Here is a 25,811-nt window from a genome sequence, read left to right as displayed (position 1 = left end):
CCTTGCTGTGCACCTTCAGTCTGTACACAGTCAGGACCCTGACCTTTCAGTTGCTTGCCATTTTAACACATGATCCTGCTCCCATGCCCACATGTCTGTCCTTGACCTGCTGCAATGTTCCAGGGAAGCTCAACGCAAACTGGAGTAACAGCATCTCATCCATCGGCTAGGCACTTTACAGCCTTCTGGTCTCAACATCAAATTTAACAACTTAAGATGATTTGCTCTAACCCACCTTGGCCCCACTCCCCCCAGCTTCCCCCCCCCCACACCTCTTACCTTCCCTCTACTTCACCCTGCTGAGATTTTCCAGCAGTAATTTGCTTTTATTGAGCAGTAGCCAAGTGAATTGGAAAGCCTTTCACTTTTAATTTCCTACAGTGGGCTGAATTGGAGCAAAACCAGGCAAAGTTCCAACTCTCTGTCTGTCTCTGCAAAGATGTGGAGACGCTGGCGTTGGACTTGGGTAAACACAGTAAAAAAAAATCTCACAACACCAGGTTGAAGTCCAACAGGTTTATTTGGGCAACACAAACTTTCAGAGTCTCGCTCCTTCATCAGGTGAATGAGGACTCACCTGATGAAGGAGCGAGACTCTGAAAGTTTGTGTTGCCCAAATAAACCTGTTGAATGAGGACGCACCTGATGTACTTGCAAAATCTCACTAACTGTCCTGTCTGGAGACAATACACATCTCTTCAACCTGCGCTTAACCCTCTCTCCACTCACATTGTCTGTACCTTGAAGAATTGATTAGCTGTAAAGAATCACAGTCCAACCTTTTCTTATAAATTGAGTTTGTGTCTTTATATACTCTGTTTGTGAACATAACTGCCACTTGTCTGAAGAAGGAGTGACACTCCTAAAGCTTGTACTGCTAAATAAACCTGTTGGACTTTAACCTGGTGTTGTGAGACTTCTTACTGTCTCTGCAAAGAGCCAGGAGGAGGCAGTGTTGTGCCGTGTGGGAGCCTGCGCACAGCGCTCTCCCTGCTCCCGCAATGCCGTGCCGTGTGGGCGCCTGCGCAGCGCCCTCCGCGGCGTCTGCGCGGTGCCGGCCGCGTGTTGGCATTTCCGGTTCCGGTAGTTGTCACGGGTTACCGGCGCTGAGCGGGTGGATCCCGATGGTGGGGAGATGGCGGAGTGAGTGAGTGAGGGCGAAACGGAGGTAGGGGAAGGGAGAGGGAGAGACAGGGAGAGGGTGAGGGTGGGATCTGCAACCCGTTCCTCAATCTGAGCAGGGTGCCCCATTGCCGGGGAGGGGAGGGTGGAGTGGAGTGGAGTGCCCCATTGCCGGGGAGGGGAGGGGGTGGAGTGGAGTGCCCCATTGCCGGGGGGGGGAAGGGGGGGGTGGAGTGCCCCATTGCCGGGGGGGGGAAGGGGGGGGTGGAGTACCCCATTGCCGGGGGGGGGGAAGGGGGGGGTGGAGTGCCCCATTGCCGGGGGGGGGGAAGGGGGGGGTGGAGTGCCCCATTGCCGGGGGGGGGGGAAGGGGGGGGTGGAGTGCCCCATTGCCGGGGGGGGGGAAGGGGGGGTGGAGTGCCCCATTGCCGGGGGGGAAGGGGGGGGTGGAGTGCCCCATTGCCGGGGGGGGGGAAGGGGGGGGTGGAGTGCCCCATTGCCGGGGGGGGGGGAAGGGGGGGGTGGAGTGCCCCATTGCCGGGGGGGGGGGAAGGGGGGGGTGGAGTGCCCCATTGCCGGGGGGGGGGGAAGGGGGGGGGGGAAGGGGGGGGTGGAGTGCCCCATTGCCGGGGGGGGGGGAAGGGGGGGGTGGAGTGCCCCATTGCCGGGGGGGGGGAAGGGGGGGGTGGAGTGCCCCATTGCCGGGGGGGGGGAAGGGGGGGGTGGAGTGCCCCATTGCCGGGGAGGGGGGGGGGGGTGGAGTGCCCCATTGCCGGGGAGGGGGGGGGGGGTGGAGGGTGGAGTGCCCCATTGCCGGGGAGGGAGGGGGAGGGGGGGGGTGGAGTGCCCCATTGCCCGGGGGGGGGGGGGGGGGGGGGGGGTGGAGTGCCCCATTGCCCGGGGGGGGGGCGGGGGGGGGCGGAGTGCCCCATTGCCGGGGAGGGGGGGGCGGAGTGCCCCTCTGCCCGGGAGGGGAGGGGGGGGGCGGAGTGCCCCTCTGCCCGGGAGGGGAGGGGGGGGGCAGAGTGCCCCTCTGCCCGGGAGGGGAGGGGGGGGCAGAGTGCCCCTCTGCCCGGGAGGGGAGGGGGGGGGCGGAGTGCCCCTCTGCCCGGGAGGGGAGGGGGGGGGCAGAGTGCCCCTCTGCCCGGGAGGGGAGGGGGGGGGCGGAGTGCCCCTCTGCCCGGGAGGGGAGGGGGGGCAGAGTGCCCCTCTGCCCGGGAGGGGAGGGGGGGGGCGGAGTGCCCCTCTGCCCGGGAGGGGAGGGGGGGGGCGGAGTGCCCCTCTGCCCGGGAGGGGAGGGGGGGCGGAGTGCCCCTCTGCCCGGGAGGGGGAGGGGGGGGGCGGAGTGCCCCTCTGCCCGGGAGGGGAGGGGGGGGGCGGAGTGCCCCTCTGCCCGGAGGGGAGGGGGGGGGCGGAGTGCCCCTCTGCCCGGGAGGGGAGGGGGGGGGCGGAGTGCCCCTCTGCCCGGGAGGGGAGGGGGGGGGCGGAGTGCCCCTCTGCCCGGGAGGGGAGGGGGGGGGCGGAGTGCCCCTCTGCCCGGGAGGGGAGGGGGGGGCGGAGTGCCCCTCTGCCCGGGAGGGGAGGGGGGGGGCGGAGTGCCCCTCTGCCCGGGAGGGGAGGGGGGGGCGGAGTGCCCCTCTGCCCGGGAGGGGAGGGGGGGGCGGAGTGCCCCTCTGCCCGGGAGGGGAGGGGGGGGCGGAGTGCCCCTCTGCCCGGGAGGGGAGGGGGGGGCGGAGTGCCCCTCTGCCCGGGAGGGGAGGGGGGGCGGAGTGCCCCTCTGCCCGGGAGGGGGAGGGGGGGCGGAGTGCCCCTCTGCCCGGGAGGGGGAGGGGTGGAGTGCCCCTCTGCCCGGGAGGGGAGGGGAGGGGGGGGCGGAGTGCCCCTCTGCCCGGGAGGGGAGGGGGGGTGGAGTGCCCCTCTGCCCGGGGGGGGGTGTGGTGGGGCGGGGTCCCCCTTTGCCTGTGAAGGATAGGGGGTGGTCTGCACTTTGCTGTCTGTGGGAGGGGCTGCCCTCTTTCTGTCTGAGGGATGTGGGCAGATGCCCCCTGTCTCAGTGTTTGTGTCTGTTGAGTCAATATTTTATGTTAGTGTTTGATCTGTGTATTAGAATAATTTTATCTATGATCAGTTAATTTTTAATAATGTGATGCAGATTAAATATCTCTGCAGATATACATTACCATGTTATAAGTAATCTGAGACTTGACACAGTCCTTACCTCATCAGTGATTGGAACAAATGATCCTATTTCCTTTCTTTCTCTGGGACCACTAGCTTCGACATTCCTGACCCATTTCCTCATCCCTTTGGTACTTTTTCACTCTTGTGCTGTAACCCAAATCAATGTCTTTTTTACACTTCTGTTTAACTGGGAGAAAACTCTGTTGTCAGGCTGTGAGCTGCAGTCGGTCAGCAATCACGGAAGTGAGGGGTGATCCGGAATCGGCACAAGTTAGGATGCAGACAGCAGCAGTTTGGATCAACTGAAGTATATGGAGGGCGTGAGATAGGGCACAAACCCTTTTTTGATTTGATTTATTATTGTCACATGTACTGATGTACAGTGAAAAGTATTCTTTCTTGTGCGCTATACACACACAACATACTGTTCATAGAGCACATAGAGGAAAAGAAAAGGAAAGGAGAGGGTTAGGGTCATCTGGAGTCAAGGCTGAGCAGCAGGCAGAAGGACTATTCTCTTCATTACATATTCTAGGAGGTGACCACTTCACTGGCAGAGAGGGGTTTATAATAGGTGGGTGACTATCCATAAGAGTAGAAAAAAGCAGGTAATGCAAATGTCTTTGGTGTGTCTGCCATTCCCAACCAGGAACCCAATATTATAAACGACTGGGAAGATCTAAGATGCTGCTGGAACGAGGCAACTTCTTGCAAGCTGTCCCCAGAATACCCTCTAATTTTATCTTTTACTTTAGTTCTACGGTGTTGAAATTGTACTCTAACTCTTTATGCTGTATTTTGCACCCTCTCCCTTCTATGTACTCTATGAACAGTTTGTCGTGTCTGTATAGTGCGTGCAAAACAATACTTTTCAATGTATCCCAATGTGTGACAAATCAAATCAAAAAAGGGTTGTGCCCCATCTCTCACCTCCCACAAACTTGCGTTGATCCTAAATACAGATGTCAGCATCCTAACCTGTGCCAATTCCAGATCATCCCTCAGTGCTGTGTTTGCTGACCACCTGAGGCTCACAACCTAACGACATACGGAGGTTCCTCACATTTTCAAATCCCTCCATGGCCTCATCCTCTCCCCAGTTTTGTGGCTTCCTCCCTCCCACCGCTCAAACCTCCTCTGTGGAGGAGGATTTCTAAACTACACTCAGACTTCCTCCATGCTAGCTTCTTGCTCATCCCTGATTTACCTTGCTCCACTGACAACCGTATCTTCAGCTGCAATGATCCAAAACTGAAGCTCCTGGTCCCCACATCCAATCTGTGACTGGCTTTCTGAATTCTGATTGATCATGCTTCTGTGAAGCACTTGTGGGTGTTATACTATATTCAAACCACTAAAAACATGCAGTTTACTGCTTGTATAGTCCCCAAACCTCTTCACCATGAAGGATTTCCAGTTTGGAAATACTCCTAGCTAGGAGTATTGTAAATTAGTTGATGAGAGATTCATCTCAGCAATCAATTATTATCACCCATCTATCAGGATGGTAGAAGGTGAACTGAATGGAACTCACTCTTTTCCTGCAGCTATTTGGTCATTCCCTATCATGTCCAGTGCATCACTCTGTTGCCTCTAGACTGGTTTTTTTCAGATAAATTTGAATTGCGGTTGACAGCCGATTTGAGTCAGTTATGTTGTTTGTTTGGGAAGATTACAAAGTGGTAAATACTCGTAAATGTGCCAGGCCCTGGGCAGTGAAAAGTATCTCAAAATAACTGCTTTTCTCCCTTTTAAAAATACTCTGAACACTTCCAAGTAGATTGATTTAAATCTGGCAAAAAAAATGTTCCTAATGCACTGCATTTTACTACAGTGGTTATAGAGTGCTATTTCCAAGTAGCTTGTCCAAGCTGGAGTTCAGAACATTTGAGTAGACCAGCCTTGAGGGGGACAGGGGTCTACATAGACGTTGATTGAACGTATCTAACAGAAATGGGAACTGGTTCGTACTCCACATGAACCTTCTCACACCCCTTTTCATCTAACCCAGTCAGCATAGCAAACCTGCAGATACCAGTGTTGGTCAGTGAGGTGGAAGAAAACACTTACCTGGAAGAGCTGATGACATTTGAGTTGAGCTGGACGCTGGGATTTTCGGACAGCACTGGCCAACCTTAAGGCTACAGCTGTGAATTAGATACAAGTTCAGAGCAGGTGAATGGCAGCCTCGACAAAAATTGAAGGAGATGGTTTAAATTTTACTGACAAATTGGAAGGAATGATGAGTCATTAGAACTGAATCTTGGAGGTGGTGTCAGAATAGTAGGAGGAATCCCATCTGTTTTCTCTCTTGGTTTTCTTCAGACTGGTTGCAATTGTACGTTTTTTGCAGTGATACAGACCTGGGAGATTTTGCAACTGGCAATTTAAGTGTCTAACTGTTGGGATATCTATTACCCAGTTGTGTCATGTTGTTTGATTTATTATTGTTACATGTATTAGTATGTAGTGAAAAATATTGTTTATTGTGCGTTATACAGACAAAGCATACTATTCATGGAGAAGGGAGGGAGAGGGTGCAGAATGTATTGTGTACACTGGGTAGAAACAATTTTTCTTGAAGGGGATACAAAGGTTAGCAGATTATATTTCCAAAGTAAACCCCACCATCGTACATTTAAAATGTACAACAAACATCTTTCACTTAGATCACATGTTTAATGTGGTTGTAAAAATCCAAAGGCAATTCAAAGGAGGCAGCAGAGATGGTGGGGGGGAGAGAGAGAGAGAAGGCTGTGGAGGGAGTTAAAAGCACTTTTCCATCCATTTTTCCTTTTGCTAGAAAGCAATGTAAGTGAGAAGGGATCACTTGGTGGAATGCAAAACTTACACTTTGGTGTGATTTAATATTGGGCTTGTTGTAGAAGAGGTATCACGTTTTCATACCAAATGACTGTGAACAAAACAGCTTTGAAACATGATGCAATTTCTACAGCAACTAACTGAACAACACATTACTTGGGGGTAGTTTTTACTTCTATCTGTACTCTTTTTGTAGTTTGTGACTAAATTCTTCAAAATTTGATTTATTATTGCGACATATATTAGTATACAGTGAATTGTACTGTTTCCTTGCGTGCTGTGCAAAGTATACCGTATATAGTGAAGAAAAGTAGAGAGTGCAAAATATAGTTTACAATCATAGCTGGGGTGTGGAGAAAGATCAACTTAATGCGAGGTAGGTCCGTTCAAAACTCTGGCAGCAGGAAAGAAGCTGTTTTTGGGTCGGTTGGCATGTGATCTCAGATTTTTGTATCTTTTTCCCAATGGAAGAGAGTATGCCCTGGGTGCATTGTTGTTTATGCTGACTGCTTTTCTGAGGCAGTGCGAAGTGTAGACTTAAATTATTAATATGCAATTTACTGATGTAATCAGGGCTCAATTTACAAGGAGGAAGGTGGAATCCCAATAATTGGAAAGGCATTTTGGCATTTCACAACTTGCCCTTTTAATCTTGTATCCAGCTGATCCTCTATTAAATTACCCTGGAGAAATCTTTTTTAAAAATCAGTTTGCTTTGAAACTACATGCTCTCTGATTTAACTTCAAGTAATCTACTTGGTTCCCCTCTCAGCATCTCATCCCTCGCCTACATAAAGGTAAATAGCAGTGAGTAATTCTGGCATTTTGTTTGTGTTTTGTAGGCGAATATCTGTTTATCTAATTAGGCAGCAAAAGACATTCTGATGGTTCACAACTATTCCATTGTGATGTAGTTGAGTACAAACACTGGTTTCCTCTCTTCCTGTCTGGATCCCCTCTCTGTCCAAAAATATCTCCCCAACTGGGGGAAAACCAAGCTGTCAAGTATAAGCTTCAGTCAGCACCACCAGCTCTCAACTCATTCTGAATTTACTCTTAAAGTGCCCTGCATTTCTAAGATTAACAGTTTATTCCTAAATTGAGATTTGAGTCTTATGCCTGGGCTGTTTTTAAGAACACATTCTTCTGTCTCCTGAAATCTGCCAAATTTTGCTGCTCACTGTACTTCAGCAAATCAACTTCCAAGCTCCAAGTGTTCAGGTGGCCCCACTCTACAACAGGGATGGATCTTTCTGCCCCCATGGGCTGTTTTTTTTGCTTTCCTCTGCTCCTTTAATCAGATGACCATTTGTTTTTGCTTCCCCCATTCCATCACTGGGATTTTACTGTCTGGAATTCTTTCAGAAATAGCACTTCACTGCTCACCCATCATTTCTGTCATTAAAGAGCTTTCATAAGAACTAGGAGTAGGCCATCTGGCCTCAAGCCTGCTCTGCCATTTAACATGATCATGACTGATCTTTTCGTGGACTCACTGACTTGCCCGCTCACCATAGCCCTTAATTCCTTTACTGTTCAAAAATTTGTCTATTCTTGCCTTAAAAACATTCAATGAGGTAGTGTCAACTGCTTCACTGGATTTCCACAGATTCACAACCCTTTTGGATGAAGAAGTTCCTCCTTAACTCAGTCCTAAATCTACTCCCCCTTATTTTGAGGCCATGCCCCCTAGTTCTAGTTTCACCTGCCAGTGGAAACAACTTCCCTGCTTCTATCTTATCCATTCCCTTCATAATCTTATGTTTCTATAAGATCTCCCCTCATTCCTCTGAATTCCAATAAGTATAGTCTACTCAGTGTCTCCTCATAAACCAACCCTTTCAATTCCAGAATCAACCTAGTGAATCTCCTCTGCAGCCCTCCATGCCAGTATATCCTTTCTCAAGTAAGGAGTCCAAAACTGTATACTGTACTCCAGGTGTGGCCTCATCAACACTTTATACAGCTGTAACATAACCTTTTAAATTCCATCCCTCTGGCAATGCTTATTCAGTTTGCTAGTCTGAAGATGGATTTTTCTGATGCATTGTAGCACTGTATGCAACATTGTAATGCCATTAGAATTTGTTAATGAAATATTGTTATTGACTTATTCGTATGGGAATTTTCTGTTTTAATAAACTTTGTGCTGTGTACTTGTTCTGTAACTTTAACAGTGGCATACTTTTGTTTAATAGTGCCCAAACTTTTATTGTGAATAGCAGTGAGACTAATTAACACTCACCATTGCTCAATCAGGCAGCAACTTCCAGAGTCCAGTTAAAGGGGCATTGGAGAAGTTGCAATCTGAGTTCTCCTGTCCAACCACAGAACGATCAGAATACTAACTGGTGCCTAGATTCGATTTTGAAATTAATATCTGGGTAAGAGATTGTCATATGTATGCACTAAACATGGCATGAAAGAATAAGGCTTGAGAGGCATTTGCGTATACATGAGTTTCTAAATGCAGTGCTATGTCTTAATAACTGCCAAACAACTTCACTGATCCTGAACATTTCATTTTGAAGTCTATACTTGCATTTTTAGAATACTTTTTCTTTGTGTCCCTCCTCCCCTTTCCTCCCTCGCTCCCCCTCTCTTGTTCAAAATCCCATCTCTTCTTCCCTCCTCGTGCTTTGTTTTCCATTAGTGATTTTATCATGATTTGAATAAGCTACTGTCAGCTTCCTTGTTTAGATGTTGTGAGTCTGTGAGGATTCTTCAGTCCAGTTGTTGAAGAGGCTCAATGTTGCTTATGCTGTTCTGTGACATGGCAAATCCGCTGGGTCAGAAGCCCAAACTAGAGTGGTGCTATGCTGAAAAGCCTATAATTCTCTGAGTCAGTGTAGTGGAGGTAAAGCCATGTTCCTTCTGTATTAAGTGTAAGATCTAGACCATTAACTCTTTCTTCTGTCAATTTATAATTGCTTGTTCACCTCCATAGGGTGTTGGCTATGACGAAAGTTTGAATAAAATAGGATTGTTTACACTAGAAAAACAGAATCTGAGGGGAGATCTGATAGAAGTCTACAAAATTGAGAGGCACAGATGAGGTGGATAGTCATAAGCTTTTTCCAAGGCTTGAAGTGTCAATTATGGACGTGTCGATTACAAGGGGGCACAGGTTCAAGGTGAGAGGAGGAAAGCGGAAGGGAGACCTGAAGGGGGGGAAGTTTTCACTCAGAATAGTGGGTGCTGCCAGAGGAGCTGGAGGAAGTGGGCACATTAGCAACATTTACATAAGAACATAAGAAATAGGAGCAGGAGTAGGCCATCTAGCCCTTCGAGCCTGCCCCGCCATTCAATAAGATCATGGCCGATCTGTTGTGGCTCAGTTCCACTTTCCCGCCCTCTCCCCATAACCCTTAATCCCCTCTCTTATCAAAAACCCATCAACCCGCTTCTTAAAAATATTTAGCGAGGCAGCCTCCACCACTTCAACGGGCAGAGAATTCCAGAGATTCACCACCCTTTGAGTGAAGAAGTTCCTCCTCAACTCCGTTCTAAACCGCCTCCCCTTTATCTTGAGGCTGTGCCCCCTAGTCCTACTGTCTTTTTTGAGCGGGAAGAGTCTCTCCACCTCTATCCTATCCATCCCATTCATCATCTTATACGTCTCAATGAGATCTCCCCTCATTCTTCTAAACTCTAGCGAGTACAAGCCTGGTTTATTCAGCCTCTCCTCATAGCTCAACCCCCTCAACTCCGGTATCAGCCTAGTAAACCTCCTCTGCACTCCCTCCAGGGCCAAAATATCCTTGCGCAGGTGCGGCGCCCAAAACTGCACACAGTACTCCAGCTGCGGCCTCACCGATGCCCTATACAGCTGCAGCAAGACCTCCCTACTTTTATATTCAATCCCCCTCGCTATGAAGGCCAGCATCCCATTCGCCTTCCTGACCACCTGCTGCACCTGCAAGCTGGGTTTTTGTGACTCATGCACAAGGACCCCGAGGTCCCTCTGCACCGTCGCCTGCTGCAGTTTTTCGCCACGTAAGTAATAGTCCTTCCTACCATTCTTCCTACCAAAGTGGACCACCTCACACTTGCCAACATTAAATTCCATTTGCCATTTCCTGGCCCATTCGCCCAGCCTATCTAGATCCTTCTGCAGACTCTCCACACCCTCCGCACAATTTGCCTTTCCCCCAATCTTGGTGTCATCAGCAAATTTCGACACCCTGCACTTTAAGAGGCATCTGGATGGGTACATGAATATGGAGGGAATAGAGGGATGCAGACCAAGTAAAGAAAGAAGTCTTTTTTAGTTAGGGTATCATGATTGGCATGGCTAGAGAGCCAAAGGGCTTCTTCCTGTGCTGTACTTTTCTTTCCCCAATGTTCTTCCTTTGGACGGCTCCAATTTTAACCCAACTTGTACAAATCCTGTTAAGCATTTCCTCATTCCCTAGTTCAGTCCCCTCTGCTGTGATTCTACCCAAGTATAAAGTCATGGTTTACTGGACAGCAGTGAACCTTGTATTTATATACATCAGAGACTTGGACAATCTTCAGAGGCCTCTCCAAGCAATGGAGAAGCACAAACTGCAATGCATCCGTCAAATCCACTAGCAATAAATGTGGTCCAACAGCAGCATCCTCTCACTCACCCAGAATCAAGGTGTCAGTCCCTCAAAACCAGCTTCGCTGGCATTGCTTGCTATTAATATGCCTGACCCCAGATTCCCAAAGCAGTTGCTCTACCCTGAACTTGGCCAAGGTGAGAGTTTTTCAGGACGAGATTGGAAATGCTTTAGAGATGTCCTCAAAACATCCCTGAAGTGATTAAACTTCCCACTGACTCATGGGATACTAACTGTAACCAACTGAAATGAAGGTGACATGTTCTGGAAGGCACTTTTCACGTTGAGAGTCTTCCAACGGGAACATGTGGAGGCAAAGTTGAGGCATTGGAGAGCGTGCACAAACTTCCCAACAACTCATCTAGGTGACTCGTCAAGCATACCCTGCCCCACGTGTGAAATGGTTTGCTGACACACATCAGGCTTATCAGACTTCTCAGAACCCATCAAACCAGAGGTGGAAGTAAGTCTTCGTCGACGCCTTGGCACTGTATCAGAAGAAGACCAATTCTGCAGACCAATGTTTCTGATTCTAAACCTATTCGCATTATTGACCAAAGGTTTCAACATGTTTGGGTTGACTTTATTCACAACACTAGATTAAATGATTTTTTTTTTGTTTCATTCAGCTCTGTACTGCAGCTGCATCCGAAGAGAGCCTGTTACTAGTGACACTTGGCAACTGATAACCAGAATGAAAAGCTGTGAAAGGACAGCAAATGCAGTAATTTAACAAATTATCAAGCTCTAATTTAAAACCTTATCATATTTAGAATTCAACACTTTGTCACATTGACATTTGCCAGGTGCTGTTTTGATCTCCCTCAACAGCTGAGCCATACACACTGGGCAAGTTTCAGGTCTTTGCCAGTTAAATCAATTCATTGTTACAGGGAAGAGAGTGCACAAGAATAATCGGATTAAAATGTTTGTGCTCTTCCGTGAGGTGTGAGCAATGGTGACAAGGCCAGCACTTGTTGCCCATCCCTAATTGCCTTTGAGGAGGTGGTGGTGGTGATTTGCATTTTTTAACAGCTGCAGTTTATGTGGTGTAGGTATTCCCACAGTGCTGTTAGAGATGGAGTTCTCAACGACAGTGAAGGAACAGAATGGTATGTGACTTAGAAATAGGTTTGACAATCATGGTGTCCCCTAGCATCTGCTGCCCTCATCCTCCTCAATGGTAGTGGTCACAGGCTTGGAATGTGCTGCCAAAGGAGCATTGGTGAGTTGCTGCAGTGCATGTTGGTTGTATAGGGTAGACTTTGCACATTGATGATAGAGGGAGTTTGTGGGATTGTGAACAGACGAGTTGCATTTTTCAGATGGTATTGAACTCCTTGAGTGTTGTTGGAGCTGCGCTTATCCAAGGAATTGGTAAGTATTCCATCACAGTCTTCACTCGTGCCTTGTAGATGGTGGGCAGCCTTTGGGGGGGTCATTTAGTGAGTTACTTGCCACAGAATATTCAACCTCTGATTTATTCTTGCAGCCACATGATTTATATGATTGGTCCAGTTTAGTCAATTGCACTCACCTGGGATGTTGAGGATTCAGCAATGCTAATGCTGTTGAATGTCAAGGGGAGATGGTTAGATTCTCTCTCGTTGGAGATGATCACTGTCTGACACCTCGATGACATACATGCTACTAAATGGATAGCTGGTACAGAAGCAGTGGACCATTTGATAATTTTATCTCTGCCTGGCAACTGTGTATCAAAATTCCATCAGTGTCATTACATCCTGATCTACATCCTGATCAACATCCTGTTATCTGCTGAAAGTGTGCATGTGCTAATGTCATAAACTGCTGATACTATTGTAATTTCTCTGACCTGATTGAATAGCCATGATGTGGAGATGCTGGCGTTGGACTGGGGTAAACACAGAAAGAAGTCTTACAGCACCAGGTTAAAGTCCAACAGGTTTCTTTGACAGTAAACACCACAAGCTTTCGGAACGCTGTTCCTACCAGACAAGATTGTTCCCTTCCTGTTGGCAAACACTTCAGTGGTCATGGACATTCGGTCTCTGATCTTCGGGTAAACGTTCTCCAAGGCAGCCTTCACGACACACGACAGCGGAGTCGCTGAGCAGAGACTGATAGCCAAGTTCCATACACATGAGGACGGCCTCAACCAGAATCTTGGGTTCATGTCACACTATCTGTAACCCCCATGACTTGCCTGAACTTGCAAAATCTCACTTACTGTTCTGTCTGGAGACGATACACATCTCTTTAACCTATGATTAATGCGATCTCCACTCACATTGTCTGTACCTTTAAGACTTGAATAGCAGATTAGCTGTAAAGACTTGCGTTCTAATCAGTATTCTGTAAACTGTGTGCACCTTTATATGCCCTGTTTCTGATCAGAACTCTCCTCTCACCTGACAAAGGAACAGCATTCTGAAAGCTGGTGGCGTTTACTATCAAATAAACCTGTTGGACTTTAATCTGATTGAATACCCCAGTTGCAAGTTGGACAAGGTGCACTGATGCAGCTGTATCCCAGTGAAGAGAGTCTTCAGATAAAAGGAGGAAATAAGGGAGAAGTACAATCACTGAGAGTTTCACTGAATAACCTATGCGTGTCAGTGACTGAAGTTCAACTGTGCATATACGTTTATTCAGTTTATGACTTCATCCAGCAGGACATGTGGATAACGAAAACAGTGTAATCATCATTGTGCTGGTTAATTTAGAATTTTGAATAATTAGGCAATAATTTTCAACATTGAAAAAGCTATCTGGATCACAGAATTGCTCAGGAGATTCTTTTGTTCAGATTTTACTTTTGCCATAAATTAGTGTGGAAGTTCTGCCTGCAGTATGAGGAAGCAGAATGGATCAAATTTACTAGACTGCATAGGATTCTATTGACTTCTGCTGCTGAGAGAACAGCAGTCAAATTGCGTACTGTGCAAGGATAAATGTTTCAGATATTCAAAGTGGCTTTGGAAGACAGAGGACATATTGGGTATTGCCTGGTCCAAGTGTTATGATGTGGCAGGTGCCAAGTCCCAGGCTGACCAAATCCCAAAGGGAAACTTGGGCAAGCTATCATAACAATATGCAAATTTGTATTTTATTATGAGAAGGTACATTGTACTGAAGTCGCAAAGCAAAATATTATATGCCACTTTTGGAGATATTAAATATTAAATAACGTGTTTATTAACAGAGAAGAAAACGTAAACCTGCAAAATTATATTTGCACAGTTAAGAATTAATCATGCAATAATTTCCCACAATCCCTTTAGATACTTAGTCTATGCAAATTGCCAGCAATATTTTCACTGGACACCCACTGCTGTTATTGGGCTTCACTCTCATTCGACAATGAAATTCCAAGACTTTCATCAAAACCCTATTTTCTGAAACAAACAGACACTTCTGTGGTTTTTTTGAGATAGCTTACTTTGCTTTTTTTGCAGCCTTCTCTCAGCACAGTACACTGCAGGATCTTAAATGACCACTCCCAGCTTATCTTCTAACCTCTCCTTAAGTATGCTTTCCTGCTTTCATTTTTAAAACCGTTGTTATCCTGTTTTGGAAGTTACCTTTCCAAGAATGTAAAAACTTCTTGTGTTTTCCTAATGGTTGCCATTGTTGGATAAAATAAATATAGTTTTTCTTTATTCATTTATGATCTTTACCAATTCCATATTTCCTTTGACAAGGTCATCTGGACTCAAAATATTAGCTCTTTTCTCTCTTTACAGATGCTGCCAGACCTAAGTTTTTCCAGATTCCAGCATCCGCGGTAATTTGCTTTTATCCATATCTCTTTTGTTTATCTTTGAAATACAACAGCTAAGATCCAATCCCTTGCTTATTTCCAAATGCAGACTTTGACTGAGGTTGTATTTAATTGCAACTTATTTTAGCTTGGTCACCTCCACTTCAAATGCCTGCTTTTACATCTAGCCCTTTGATGATTTAAAGCTTGCAGCCTAACTGTCTTCAGCTTAATTAAATTAGTCACGCACACACACAGCCCCTACAAGCCCGATTATTACTTGGAGAAAAATACTTTTTCTTCAGACACGGTGAAGGCAAAATGAAAGCATTGGTAATCCTTACTGCTCCTAAGCATCTAATAGCTTGTTCCAAAGCAAGAGCAGCTTGACAGCTCTGTTATCAGCTAGGTAATGATGCGTGTGAGTTATAGATGGACCTGTTGAATTTTTCACGATGTGCCTACTACATTGTCATTGGTTTGGTTTCATTGGAGGCGGAAAGGATATTATAGCTTTTGTCAAAAGGTTGTTTTGCTTACTAAGACCCAAACGTGCTTACGGTGAGAACGAACAGATGCTTATAAAACATGAGGTCAAGTAACCTTTCTTATTTCTGTTGCAGGTTGCTGAACTAGATAAAAGCAATATTGCTTCTAACGGAGGTACTGCGGCCAAAAGACTGCATCTCAACAAGTGTGTTGCAGCGGATCCATTCACGCAGTCTAACCATGCTGGAAGAGGATTTTGAAGTAGCCATTAAGGTGGTGGTTGTTGGCAATGGTGCTGTTGGTAAATCGAGCATGATCCAGCGATACTGCAAGGGGATTTTCACCAAGGATTACAAGAAAACCATTGGAGTGGACTTTCTGGAAAGACAGATCCAGTGAGTGAAGATTTCTGCTATACTGTACTAATGTATGTAGTAGAGACTTGTCGTGAGTCATTCAGACATTTGTCGTGGGGATGAGCAATAGAATTATTCAAAGAGAATCAATTTAACAATTAATAAAAGTGCAAGTTTCTAGGCATTGAGCACTGTAAAGAATCAGTCTGCACTGTTCCATCTTAGTGATGTGTATCAGTGGCACCGCATTTTTGTTCAATTAATGCGCTCCACCACTGTTGCAACGAGTTTATTTTGCTTTGATTGAATTGTAGATTGTCAAAGCACAGAAGGAGTCTTATAGACCCATCATGTCTTTGCCAGGTCGACCAAAAAGTTGTCCAGCTAGATCTTCTCCGAGCAGCTTTTTCCAATCCTTTTTGGAAAGTCATTATTGAATGTTTTAGGCAATGCGTTCCATTGCACACTGAGCGAAAAAGATTCTCCTCACATATCTGGGTCTTGCCAATTATCATGAAGCTTCTCTAGTATGGCTGATTAAGGTAGCGAATAACTGGAAGCATTATAGACTTGGTAAGTTCCAGCTTTGATCCCCCAGTCTTCGGGTTAAATGGTTTGTATGCCCCTTCCTTAGGAAAAGGACAAAGATGGACAAGAAATTAGGGTTCTGAATTGGGGGAAGGCTGATTTTAATCAGATGAGATGGAACCTGGCCAAAGTAGTCTGGGAGCAGCTACTTGAATGTAGGAGTCATTCAGGAAGGAAATAGAGAAAGTACAAAGCTAACACATTCCTATAAAGAATGGGATGAAAAAAATCCAGAGAACGCTGAATGTCAAGGGAAATACAGGATTTGATAAGGAAAGAAAGAAGGCTTAAAACAATGGATACTCAAGAAAAATGTAGAAAATGCAGGAGGGAACTTAGAAATTAGGAGAGCGAAGAGATGGCATGAGAAAACACTGGGGGGAATAAAGGAATATCCCAAAGTGTTTCAGAAGTATATTAATGGCGAGCGAGTAACCAGAGAAACAGTAGGGCCCAAATGAACCAAAAGGTGTGTGGAGCTGTAGGATGTAGGTGAGGTATTAAATGAGTATTTTGCATCTGTAGTCACTATGGAGAAGGATGATGTAGGTGTAGCAGGCAGGGAGGGGGACTCTGATATAATTGAACAAATTAGCATTGAGAGGGCAAGAGGTGTTTGTGGGCTTAAAAGTGGATGAATCCTCAGGTCCAGATGAGATGTATCCTAGGCTGTTGTGTGAGGCAAGAGAGGAGATTACAAGTGCTGCAAGCTTTTCAAAATCCCATCTAGCCACAGGAGAGGTGCCAGAAGATCGGAGGAAGAAGGGAAGTTAGGAAAAAAAAGAATAATTACAGGCCAGTGAATCTAACTCCAGTGGTAGGAAAATTATTGGAAACAATTCTGATGGACAAAATTAATCTCCACTTGGAAATGCAAGGATTAATCAAGGATAGTCAGCACGGTTTTGTCAAAGGAAGATCATGTCTTACAAACTTGATTGAATTATGTGAGGAAGTTACTAGGTGAGTAGATGAGGCCAGTGCAATTGATGGTAGTCTACATGGACTTCAGTCAGACTTTTGACAAGGTCCCACATGTGAGACTGATTAAGAAGGAAGAAGTTAATGGGATCCAGGGCAATTTGGCAAATTGGATTCAAAATTGGCTTAGTGGCAGGAGGCAGAGGGTGTTGCTCGCATTTTGTTTTTGTGACTGGAAATCTGTATCCACTGATATACCTCAGGGATTGATGCTGGATCCCTTGTTTCTTGTGTACATTTAATGATCTAGATGGGAATGTGGGGGGGGATATGATCAGTAACTCAACAGATAACACAAAAATTGGTGGTGTGGTAAATAGTGAGGAGGAAACCCTTAGATTACAGGATGATATGGGCAGAACAGTGACAATGGAATTTAACCCTGGAAAGTGTGTGGTGATGCATTTTGGGAGGAGTAACAAGGCAAGGGAATACACAATGAACAATAGGAAATACAGAGGACCAGAGGTACCTTGGGCTGTATGTGCATAAGTCACTGAAGGCAGCAGGACAGGTAGAAAAGATGGTTAAAAAGGCATAGGGGATACTTGCCTTTACTAACTGAGGCATAAAAACTAAGAACAATGAGATTATGATGGAGGTCTATAAAAGGCTTATTAGACCACAGCTAGAGTACTATATGCAGTTCTGGTCACCATACTATAAGACAGATGATATTGCACCAGAAAGGGCCCAGAGGAGATTCACCAGAATGTTGCCTAGGCTGGAGTGTTTCATAAGAACATAAGAAATAGGAGCAGGAGTAGGCCATCTAGCCCCTCGAGCCTGCTCCGCCATTCAATAAGATCATGGCTGATCTGTCGTGGCTCAGTTCCACATTCCCGCCCTCTCCCCATAACCCTTAATCCCCTTGCCTATCAAAAACCTATCAACCCGCGTCTTAAAAATATGTAGCGAGGCAGCCTCCACCACTTCAACGGGCAGAGAATTCCAGAGATTCACCACCCTTTGAGTGAAGAAGTTCCTCCTCAACTCCGTTCTAAACTGCCCCCCCTTTATCTTGAGGCTGTGCCATCTAATCCTACTGTCCTTCCTGAGCGGGAAGAGCCTCTCCACCTCTATCCTATCCATCCCATTCATCATCTTATATGTCTCAATGAGATCTCCCCTCATTCTTCTAAACTCCAACGAGTACGAGCCTAGTTTATTCAGCCTCTCCTCATAGTTCAACCCCCTCAACTCCGGAATCAGCCTAGTAAACCTCCTCTGCACTCCCTCCAAGGCCAAAATATCCTTGCGTAAGTGCGGCGACCAAAACTGCACACAGTACTCCAGCTGCGGCCTCACCAGTGCACTATACAGCTGCAGCAAGACCTCCCTACTTTTATATTCAATCCCCCTCGCTATGAAGGCCAGCATCCCATTCGCCTTCCTGACCACCTGCTGCACCTGCAGGCTGGGTTTTTGCGACTCATGCACCCCGAGGTCCCTCTGCACCGTCGCATGCTGCGGTTTCTCGCCACGTAAGTAATAGTCCTTCCTACCAAAGTGGACCACCTCACACTTGCCAACATTAAATTCCATTTGCCAGTTCCTGGCCCATTCGCCCAGCCTATCTGGATCCTTCTGCAGACTCTCCACACCCTCCGCACAATTTGCCGATCCACCAATCTTGGTGTCATCAGCAAATTTCGACACCATACACTCGGTTCCCTCCTCCAGATCATCTGTATAAATGGTAAATAGCTGAGGCCCCAGCACCGACCCCTGGGGCACTCCACTAGTCACCAACCGCCAATCCGAATAGCACCCATTGACCCCCACTCTCTGCCTCCTATTTGACAGCCAACCCTCTATCCACGCTAACACCCTACCCCCAACTCCATGCCCCCGACCTTCTGTAATAACCTCTTGTGAGGCACCTTGTCAAATGCCTTCTGAAAATCAAGAAAGACCACATCCACCGGCTCTCCTCTATCCACCGCCCTAGACACATTCTCATAGAACTCCAATAAATTCATCAGACACGACTTTCCCTTAATGAAACCGTGCTGCGTCTGCTCTACCAAACAATTCTCCTCAAGATGCCTCGCTATTTTCTCTTTGATCACAGATTCTAACATTTTTCCTACAACAGACGTTAAACTAACTGGCCTATAATTCCCCACCTTTTGCCTGCCACCCTTCTTAAACAACGGCGTAACATTAGCCGTTTTCCAATCTTCCGACACTTCCCCGGAATCCAGCGACGTTTGGAAAATAATCACTAAGGCATCCACTATCACCTCCGCCATTTCTTTCAGAACCCTTGGATGCATTCCATCCGGTCCTGGGGACTTGTCCACAATCAGTCCCTCCAGTCTGTCGAGCACCGCCTCTCTAGTAACAATGATGTCATTCAGGCCCTCCACTCCTACCATCTTTCCATTTCTAACACCCGGCAAATTATTCACATACTCCTCCGTGAAGACCGAAACCAAAAAGTTATTCAAGGCCTCAGCCATTTCCCCATCCCCTACCACTAAGTCCCCCCTCTCATCCTCTAAGGGTCCAACGTTCACCCTAGCCAGCCTCGTCCTTTTTATGTATTTATAACTGTGAAGAGAAGCTGGTTAGACCGGGGTTGTTTTCCTTAGAGCAGAGAAGGCTGAGGGGGGAACCTGATTGAGGTGAACAAAATTGTGAAGGACACAAACTTTTTGCTTTAGTGGGTGTGAACAATCACCAGGGGGCATGGATCCACAGTAAGGAAATATTTAAAGGGGATTTGATGAACATCTTTTTCACCCAGAGGGTGGTAGGAATCTGGAACTCACTGCCTGAAAGGGTGATAGAGGCGGGAACCCTCACAACATCTAAGAAGCATTGAGATGAGCACTTGAAATGCCACAGCATACAAGGCCACAGACCAAGTGCTGGAAAAGGGGGTAGGTGCAGACATGAAGGGCAGAAAGACCTCTTTCTGTGCTGTATGGTGATGAAAGGGGAACATGGCCAGGCTTCTCCTGACTCATGAAGCTCTGGACCCGGTTGCTGGAGGTGGATATTTAACCCAGCGAGGGCAAGATCTCTCACTTTGCCTTCGTTATCTTCTTAAATTATCTGCCAGCACTTGCTGTTAAGACTTTAGACATGGGGAAAAGCCATTTAGCCCAGGCACAGAAGGATGGAGCATGATTGTACAGTTACAGCCAAGAATAGGTGGGTGCTTTCAGGCTGAGAAAGATGAGATGAAAAACCTCTGCACAGAATTGGGGGAAATTTCAGGAGAAAAGCAAGGGTAGGGAAAGAAAGAAAATTACTCTGGAAAATATGAAGGTAAATGTTTAAAATCCTAAAAAGGCCGCCACACTTTCTCAAAGTTGGCGTCTGCTAACTCACCAAGTTTTGCTTTACCTTTGATTCCTCAATTTGAATTCCATCTCAATGGAGGTGGTTTCCTCATTGTCCCACTTGTAATGGGCCCTTTGTGCAATTATTTCATCCGTACTCAATTCGTGATGGATACTGGCCCATGGTATGCAAATAGTGACAGAGGCATGCGGTTAACATTCTCACTGCAGGAAATTTCAGGCAAGGAGGGCAAAGTGGCACAATGGTTAGCACTGCTGCCTCTCAGTGCCAGAGACCTGGGTTCAATTCCTAGCTTGGGCCACTGTCTGTGTGGAGTTTGCACGTTCTCCCCGTGTCTGCGTGGTTTCCTCCGAGTGCTCAGGTTTCTTCTCACGCTCCAAAAATGTGCGAGTTAGGTGGATTGGCCGTGCTAAACTGTCCCTGAATGTCAGCGGAACTAGCTAAGGTAAATGCACGGGGTATGAGAATAGGGCCTGTGTGGGATTGTGGTCATTGCAGACTCAATGAGCCAAATGGTTGTCTCCTGTACTTAGGGTTCTATGATTCTAAGAAAGAGGAGAATATGTCTCAAGGGAAGGTTGTGGTCACAAATGTCATAGCAAAAGAAAGGAGATACTGCTATGTTGAGAATTTTAAAAAATTAGTTGGAGCAGATGAGCACTATTTTGCAATTTATGCATGGCCTGTAATATAACTGAGTTAGAAAACACTTTGATTTGCCATGTGTAGCAAAATTGAAAAATTGCCTGTCCTATAGTATTGATCTACAAGTCTTTTGAGTACAAAATGTGCCAAAAGTTCTAATTTTCGAACTAAAGAAACATTTTTGTTTGTTTTAAGAATACCTTTGTTTTATATTCTTCAGAGCATCCTAAAGAGTTCTCATTCATTGAGTTGCTTTTGAAGTTGTTGTGAGGGGAAAGTGAGGCAATAATTTAGAATCATAGAATCCCTATAGTGCAGAAGGAGGCCATTCGGCCCATTGAGCCTGCACTGACAACAATCCCACCCAGGTCCCTATCACCATTACACGTGTATTTACCCTGCTAATCCCTCTGACATTAAAGGACAATTTATCATGGCTAATCAATCTAACCCACACGTCTCTGGAATGAGAGGAAACCGGAGCGCACAGAGGGAACCCACGCAGACAAGGGGAGAATGTGCAGACTCCACTCAGACAGTGACCCATGGTCAGAATTGAACCCAGGTCCCTGACGCTGTGAGGCAGCAGTGCTAACCACTCTTGTCACCCCCACATGTCAAAATCCTACCGCATCAAATGAGATGACTAACTCATTAATTTTTATGGTGTTTAATTCAGGAAGATCAGCTCCCTCAGGCTCGTGGAGAGCTCTTCTGCTATGTGAGCAGCGCCACTCCTGGGCCTCACTTGTTCTGAAAGGTGGCACCTCTTACAGTGCTGCCCTCCCTCAGTACTACATCAGCTGAGGTGATCTGCTTTAGCCCTGGTTGGGCATTAACCCGCAAAGCTTGTGGTTCAAAGTCGAGAGTAACTGAGACGAGGCAATGAGTAGTGAAATATTCACGCGGTATTCATGGTGATGTTACATGTTGTGTTTCAACAAGTTGTGCCGCGGGAAATGGATCCCTCACCTGACTTGCGAGAGGGACAGTTGAAGGATTGTTCACTTGGGTTGCCGTTGTACGTTTGCCAGCATTTGGCAGGATTTATTTATTCTTATCCTCTGAGCAAAGGAGCAATTGTGCACAGCGATCCTGCAAAAAGATGCTATAAACTGGTTGAAGGGAAGAAATTGCATTTCATAAACAGCCCCACAATAAAACATCAGCTCCTAATTAAATAGAAATGTTCCACTTATTAGTAATTACTCTGAGCATGATTAAGCACTAGAGATCTCAATCTGTCATCTTTTGAAAGTGACAACTAACAAGCAAGCAAATTGATGTATAATATTGTAACAAATGATATAAGGCCATCATTAAATACCAATCTGAGCATGTGATGTGATGATTGTTCTCCTTGATGCTGAGCAGCTGTGGTTGGGAGACCAGAGCTGATTGAATGTGGTGAGCTCTCTGTAATCAGGCACGGTTCGATTAAGTAAACGCTCCATTAAATGTTCCACTCACGTTGCAGTTGCAGGCTAATTTCAGGGTTTCCAAGACGGATGATTTGATCTCAAGTGTCACATTTATTTTTCAGAATTAATGATGAGGATGTCAGATTAATGTTATGGGATACGGCAGGTCAAGAGGAGTTTGATGCTATAACGAAAGCCTACTATAGAGGTGAGTCAATAGGATACATCTGTAAGAGAATTCCAGTTTGAACGCCCATGTTTGTTTTCTGTTCCAAGTTTATTTACTAGTATCACAAGTAGGCTTGCATTACGGCAATGAAGTTACTGTGAAAATCCCCGAGTCGCCCCACTCCGGCATCTGTTCGGGTACGCTGAGGGAAAATTTAGCATGGCCAATCAACCTAACCTCCACTTTGGAGTGTGGGAGGAAACCGGAGCACCCAGAGGAAACCCGTGCAGACACGGAGAAGATATGAAAGCTCCACACAGACGGTTACCCAAGGCTGGAATCGATCCTGGGGCCCTCGGTGCTCTGAGACATGCTAACCATGCTGCTCTTTGATCTAAAGGACATTTTATAATTTGGGCTTTTATAGAAATAGTATATTACATATGTAACTATCATTAATACATTTTCTGTTGGTGCAGCCTAAGAATTTACCTGTTGCACGCTAATTACTGGGTGGATTCAATAGCAAGTTTGAAGTGTACCATGAGCTGGAAAAATTGTTTTAGGTATAGCGTCAATCGCTGGAAGTTAGTTATGTCAGAAGATGAACAAAACCATAAAATATAGGAGCAGACTTTAGCCATTCATATTGCCATTCAATCATGTCTGATAAGTTTCTCAACCCCATTCTCCTGCTTTTCCCCATAACCTTCAATTCCCTTACCAATTAAGGACATATCTTTCTCTGTCTCAATACACTCAATGACCCAGCCTCCACAGCCTTCTATGGCAATGAATTCCACAGACTCACCAGCCTGTGGGTGAAGAAGTTCCTCCTCGTCTCAGTTCTAAAGGGTCGTTCGTTTTACTCTGAGGCTGTGCCCTCAGATCCTAATCTCTCTTACTAATGGAGACATTTTCTCCACGTCCGCTCTATCCAGGCCTTTCAGTATTCTGTAAGTTTCAGTGAGATCCCCCCCCTCATCCTTCTGAACTCCACTGAGTACAGATCCAGAGTCTTTAAGTACTCCTCATTCGCCAAGCTTTACATTCCCGGGATCACTCTCGTGAACCTCCTCTGGACCCTCTCCAAAGCCTGCAGATCCTTCCAAAGATACGGGGCCCAAAATTGCTCGCGATATTCTAAATGTTTTCTGACCAGAGCCTTATAATACCACATGCTTTAATCCCCTGGCATTTAATTCAATCCCTGAAAGGAGCTTCACTTAGTTGACTTGTACTAGTTTTGTGAGTTTTCTCTGCCCTAATGATTTGCTGTGTAATCCCAATTACTGAATCCTGGTCAGTAACTTGTGCCCTGGAGTGTTACACGGTAGTTAATCAGGATTTCCTGGGAAAAAAGGCAGTGCTGCTTCTTGTTAAGCAGTGAATGTTTCCTCTATGGCTATGTGGAGGATTCTTCAAAGGTATTGGAAACACTTTGTGTGTCTTCACTGAATACAGTTCTACTCCACAGTGTTGGTTGCTTTGGTAATGCAGTACTCCGGTGCCATTTATTCCTTAAAGTAATAACATACAAAGTTATATTGCTGAGCATTTTGCGTGGGACAGAACTCAGATTGCTGTGGCGAAATGTTACGTGGTTGTAAAGAGCAGTTGCAATTCTAATATGGTTTTGCTACTTTATTGCAGGTGCTCAGGCATGTGTGCTGGTGTTCTCCACTACCGACAGGGAATCTTTTGAGGCTATCCCCAGCTGGAAAGAGAAAGTTGAGGCTGAAGTTGGAGATATCCCTACAGTCCTAGTACAGAACAAAATAGACCTGTTGGATGAAACTGTACTTAAAAAGTATGTGGCTAAAGGTTATATTCAACTCAGGTTGTCTGATTTATAAATTATTTGTTATGTTTCACGCACTAGAGAGGCAAAACAATTTACATTTATATAGCACTTATAACATCATAAAATATTCCAACGCACTTCACAGGGCATTACTGAGTAAAATTTTGCACTGAGTCGCATAACATAAGACCATAAGACATGGGAGCAGAATTAAACCACTCAGCTCATCGAGTGTGCTCCACCATTCAATCATGGCTGATATTTTTCTCATCCCCGTTCTCCTGCCTTTTCCCCATAACCCCTGATCACATTATTAATCAGGAGGGATGGGGGAGGTGATGGCTAGCGGTATTATCACTAGACTATTAATCCAAGACTCAGCTAATGTTCTGGGGGACCCAGATTTGAATCCCACCGCGGCAGATGGTGGAATTTGAATTCAATAAAATTTATCTGGAATCAAGAATCTACTGATGACCATGAAACCATTGTTGTTTGTTGAAAAAACCCACCTGTGTTTGCTTATGTTCTTTCGGGAAGAAAATCTGCCATCCTTGCCTTGTCTGGTCTACATGTGACTCCAGAACAATGTGGTTGACTCATTCTGAGATGGCCAAACAAGCCGTTCAGTTGTATCAACGGTTCAAGAAGACAGCTCACCACCACTTCAGGGGCAGCTAAGGATGGGCAATAAATACTGGCCAGCCAGTGATGTCCATCTCCCACAAATGAATATAACAAAACGTGAACAAAAGCTTGGTGGGTGAGAGAGGTTTTTAGGTGCATCTTAAAAGACGTGAGAAAGGCAGAGCGGTTTTGGGAGGGAATCCTGGAGCTTGGAGCCAAAGCAGCTGAAAGTGCAGCTACCAAGATTAGAGTGAAGAAAATTTTCAGCGTGCAGGAAGCCAGAATTGAAGGAACACAGATCTCAGTTACATAATGCCACAAGGACATTTCTGCAGTGGCTGAAACTTTGAGGTCAGTGGTGTGCTGGAGAGAAAGAGGGAGAGAGACCCTTAAAAGGTGAATGAAAATATAGAATAAGTAGAGCTACAGATAATGACAAAAGGAATCATTTGCGCAAATGTCAACAGGATTCCTACTTGCAGGTAGAATATTATTGATATATGAGCTGGACCTCCTAAACTATAATGGTTTTGTTTAGTACCGCTGCAGTTAGAAGTCTATGTGCAATTTTAGATAATCCCTTTGTGCAGCTTCACCGATGCAGGTAAGGAGGTTGAAATTGATGTGACAAATTTTGTTGCAGTTGTAAAATTGGAAGGATTATAACAAATGAATAGAAGGTGGCAATCTTAATCCTGATTTGGAAGAAGTTACTTTTGTCGGGGGGGTGGGGGGGGTCTGTTTTGGATCCAGCAAGCAGTTGAAAATGTTTCTTTAAGCTATATGGCACATAAGCCAAATAAAGAAATTTCATTTGGGTTTTGTGAAAGAGGTTTCTCAGTTTGACCCAATTCCATTCTCCCTTCTCACTTTCCTTGATACTCAGAGGATGACGCATCAATTGAATTGACATTCAGCCTAAATCTCTGAATGCCATTGCTAGTTCAGCACGTTATGTG

At 45.8% G+C, this 25,811-nt stretch overlaps 1 protein-coding gene across 6 annotated transcripts in view; it reads left to right on the top strand.

The window, feature by feature from the left end:
* The first annotated feature begins 1,101 nt into the window (after positions 1-1,101).
* rab23 (RAB23, member RAS oncogene family) overlaps positions 1,102-25,811 on the top strand; it is a 39,233-nt gene continuing 14,523 nt past the window's right edge. Inside the window, exons 1-5 of one of the 6 annotated variants that reach the window (XM_080191953.1) lie at positions 1,141-1,168; positions 14,441-14,481; positions 15,081-15,341; positions 22,375-22,460; positions 24,075-24,231. In XM_080191953.1, the coding sequence (XP_080048079.1) occupies positions 15,187-15,341; positions 22,375-22,460; positions 24,075-24,231 (398 nt within the window). In that variant the 5' untranslated portion in view covers positions 1,141-1,168; positions 14,441-14,481; positions 15,081-15,186. Of the gene's footprint in view, positions 1,169-11,351; positions 11,437-14,341; positions 14,482-15,080; positions 15,342-22,374; positions 22,461-24,074; positions 24,232-25,811 lie in introns of those variants that run through there. The other 5 variants (XM_080191952.1, XM_080191954.1, XM_080191956.1 and 2 more) reach the window with 5 other exon arrangements.

This window comes from Carcharhinus amblyrhynchos, chromosome 7 (genome assembly GCF_965287045.1).
Source record: "Carcharhinus amblyrhynchos chromosome 7, sCarAmb.v2.hapA, whole genome shotgun sequence".
Taxonomy (NCBI): domain Eukaryota; kingdom Metazoa; phylum Chordata; class Chondrichthyes; order Carcharhiniformes; family Carcharhinidae; genus Carcharhinus; species Carcharhinus amblyrhynchos.
This window is presented reverse-complemented; position numbering and strand designations above follow the sequence as displayed.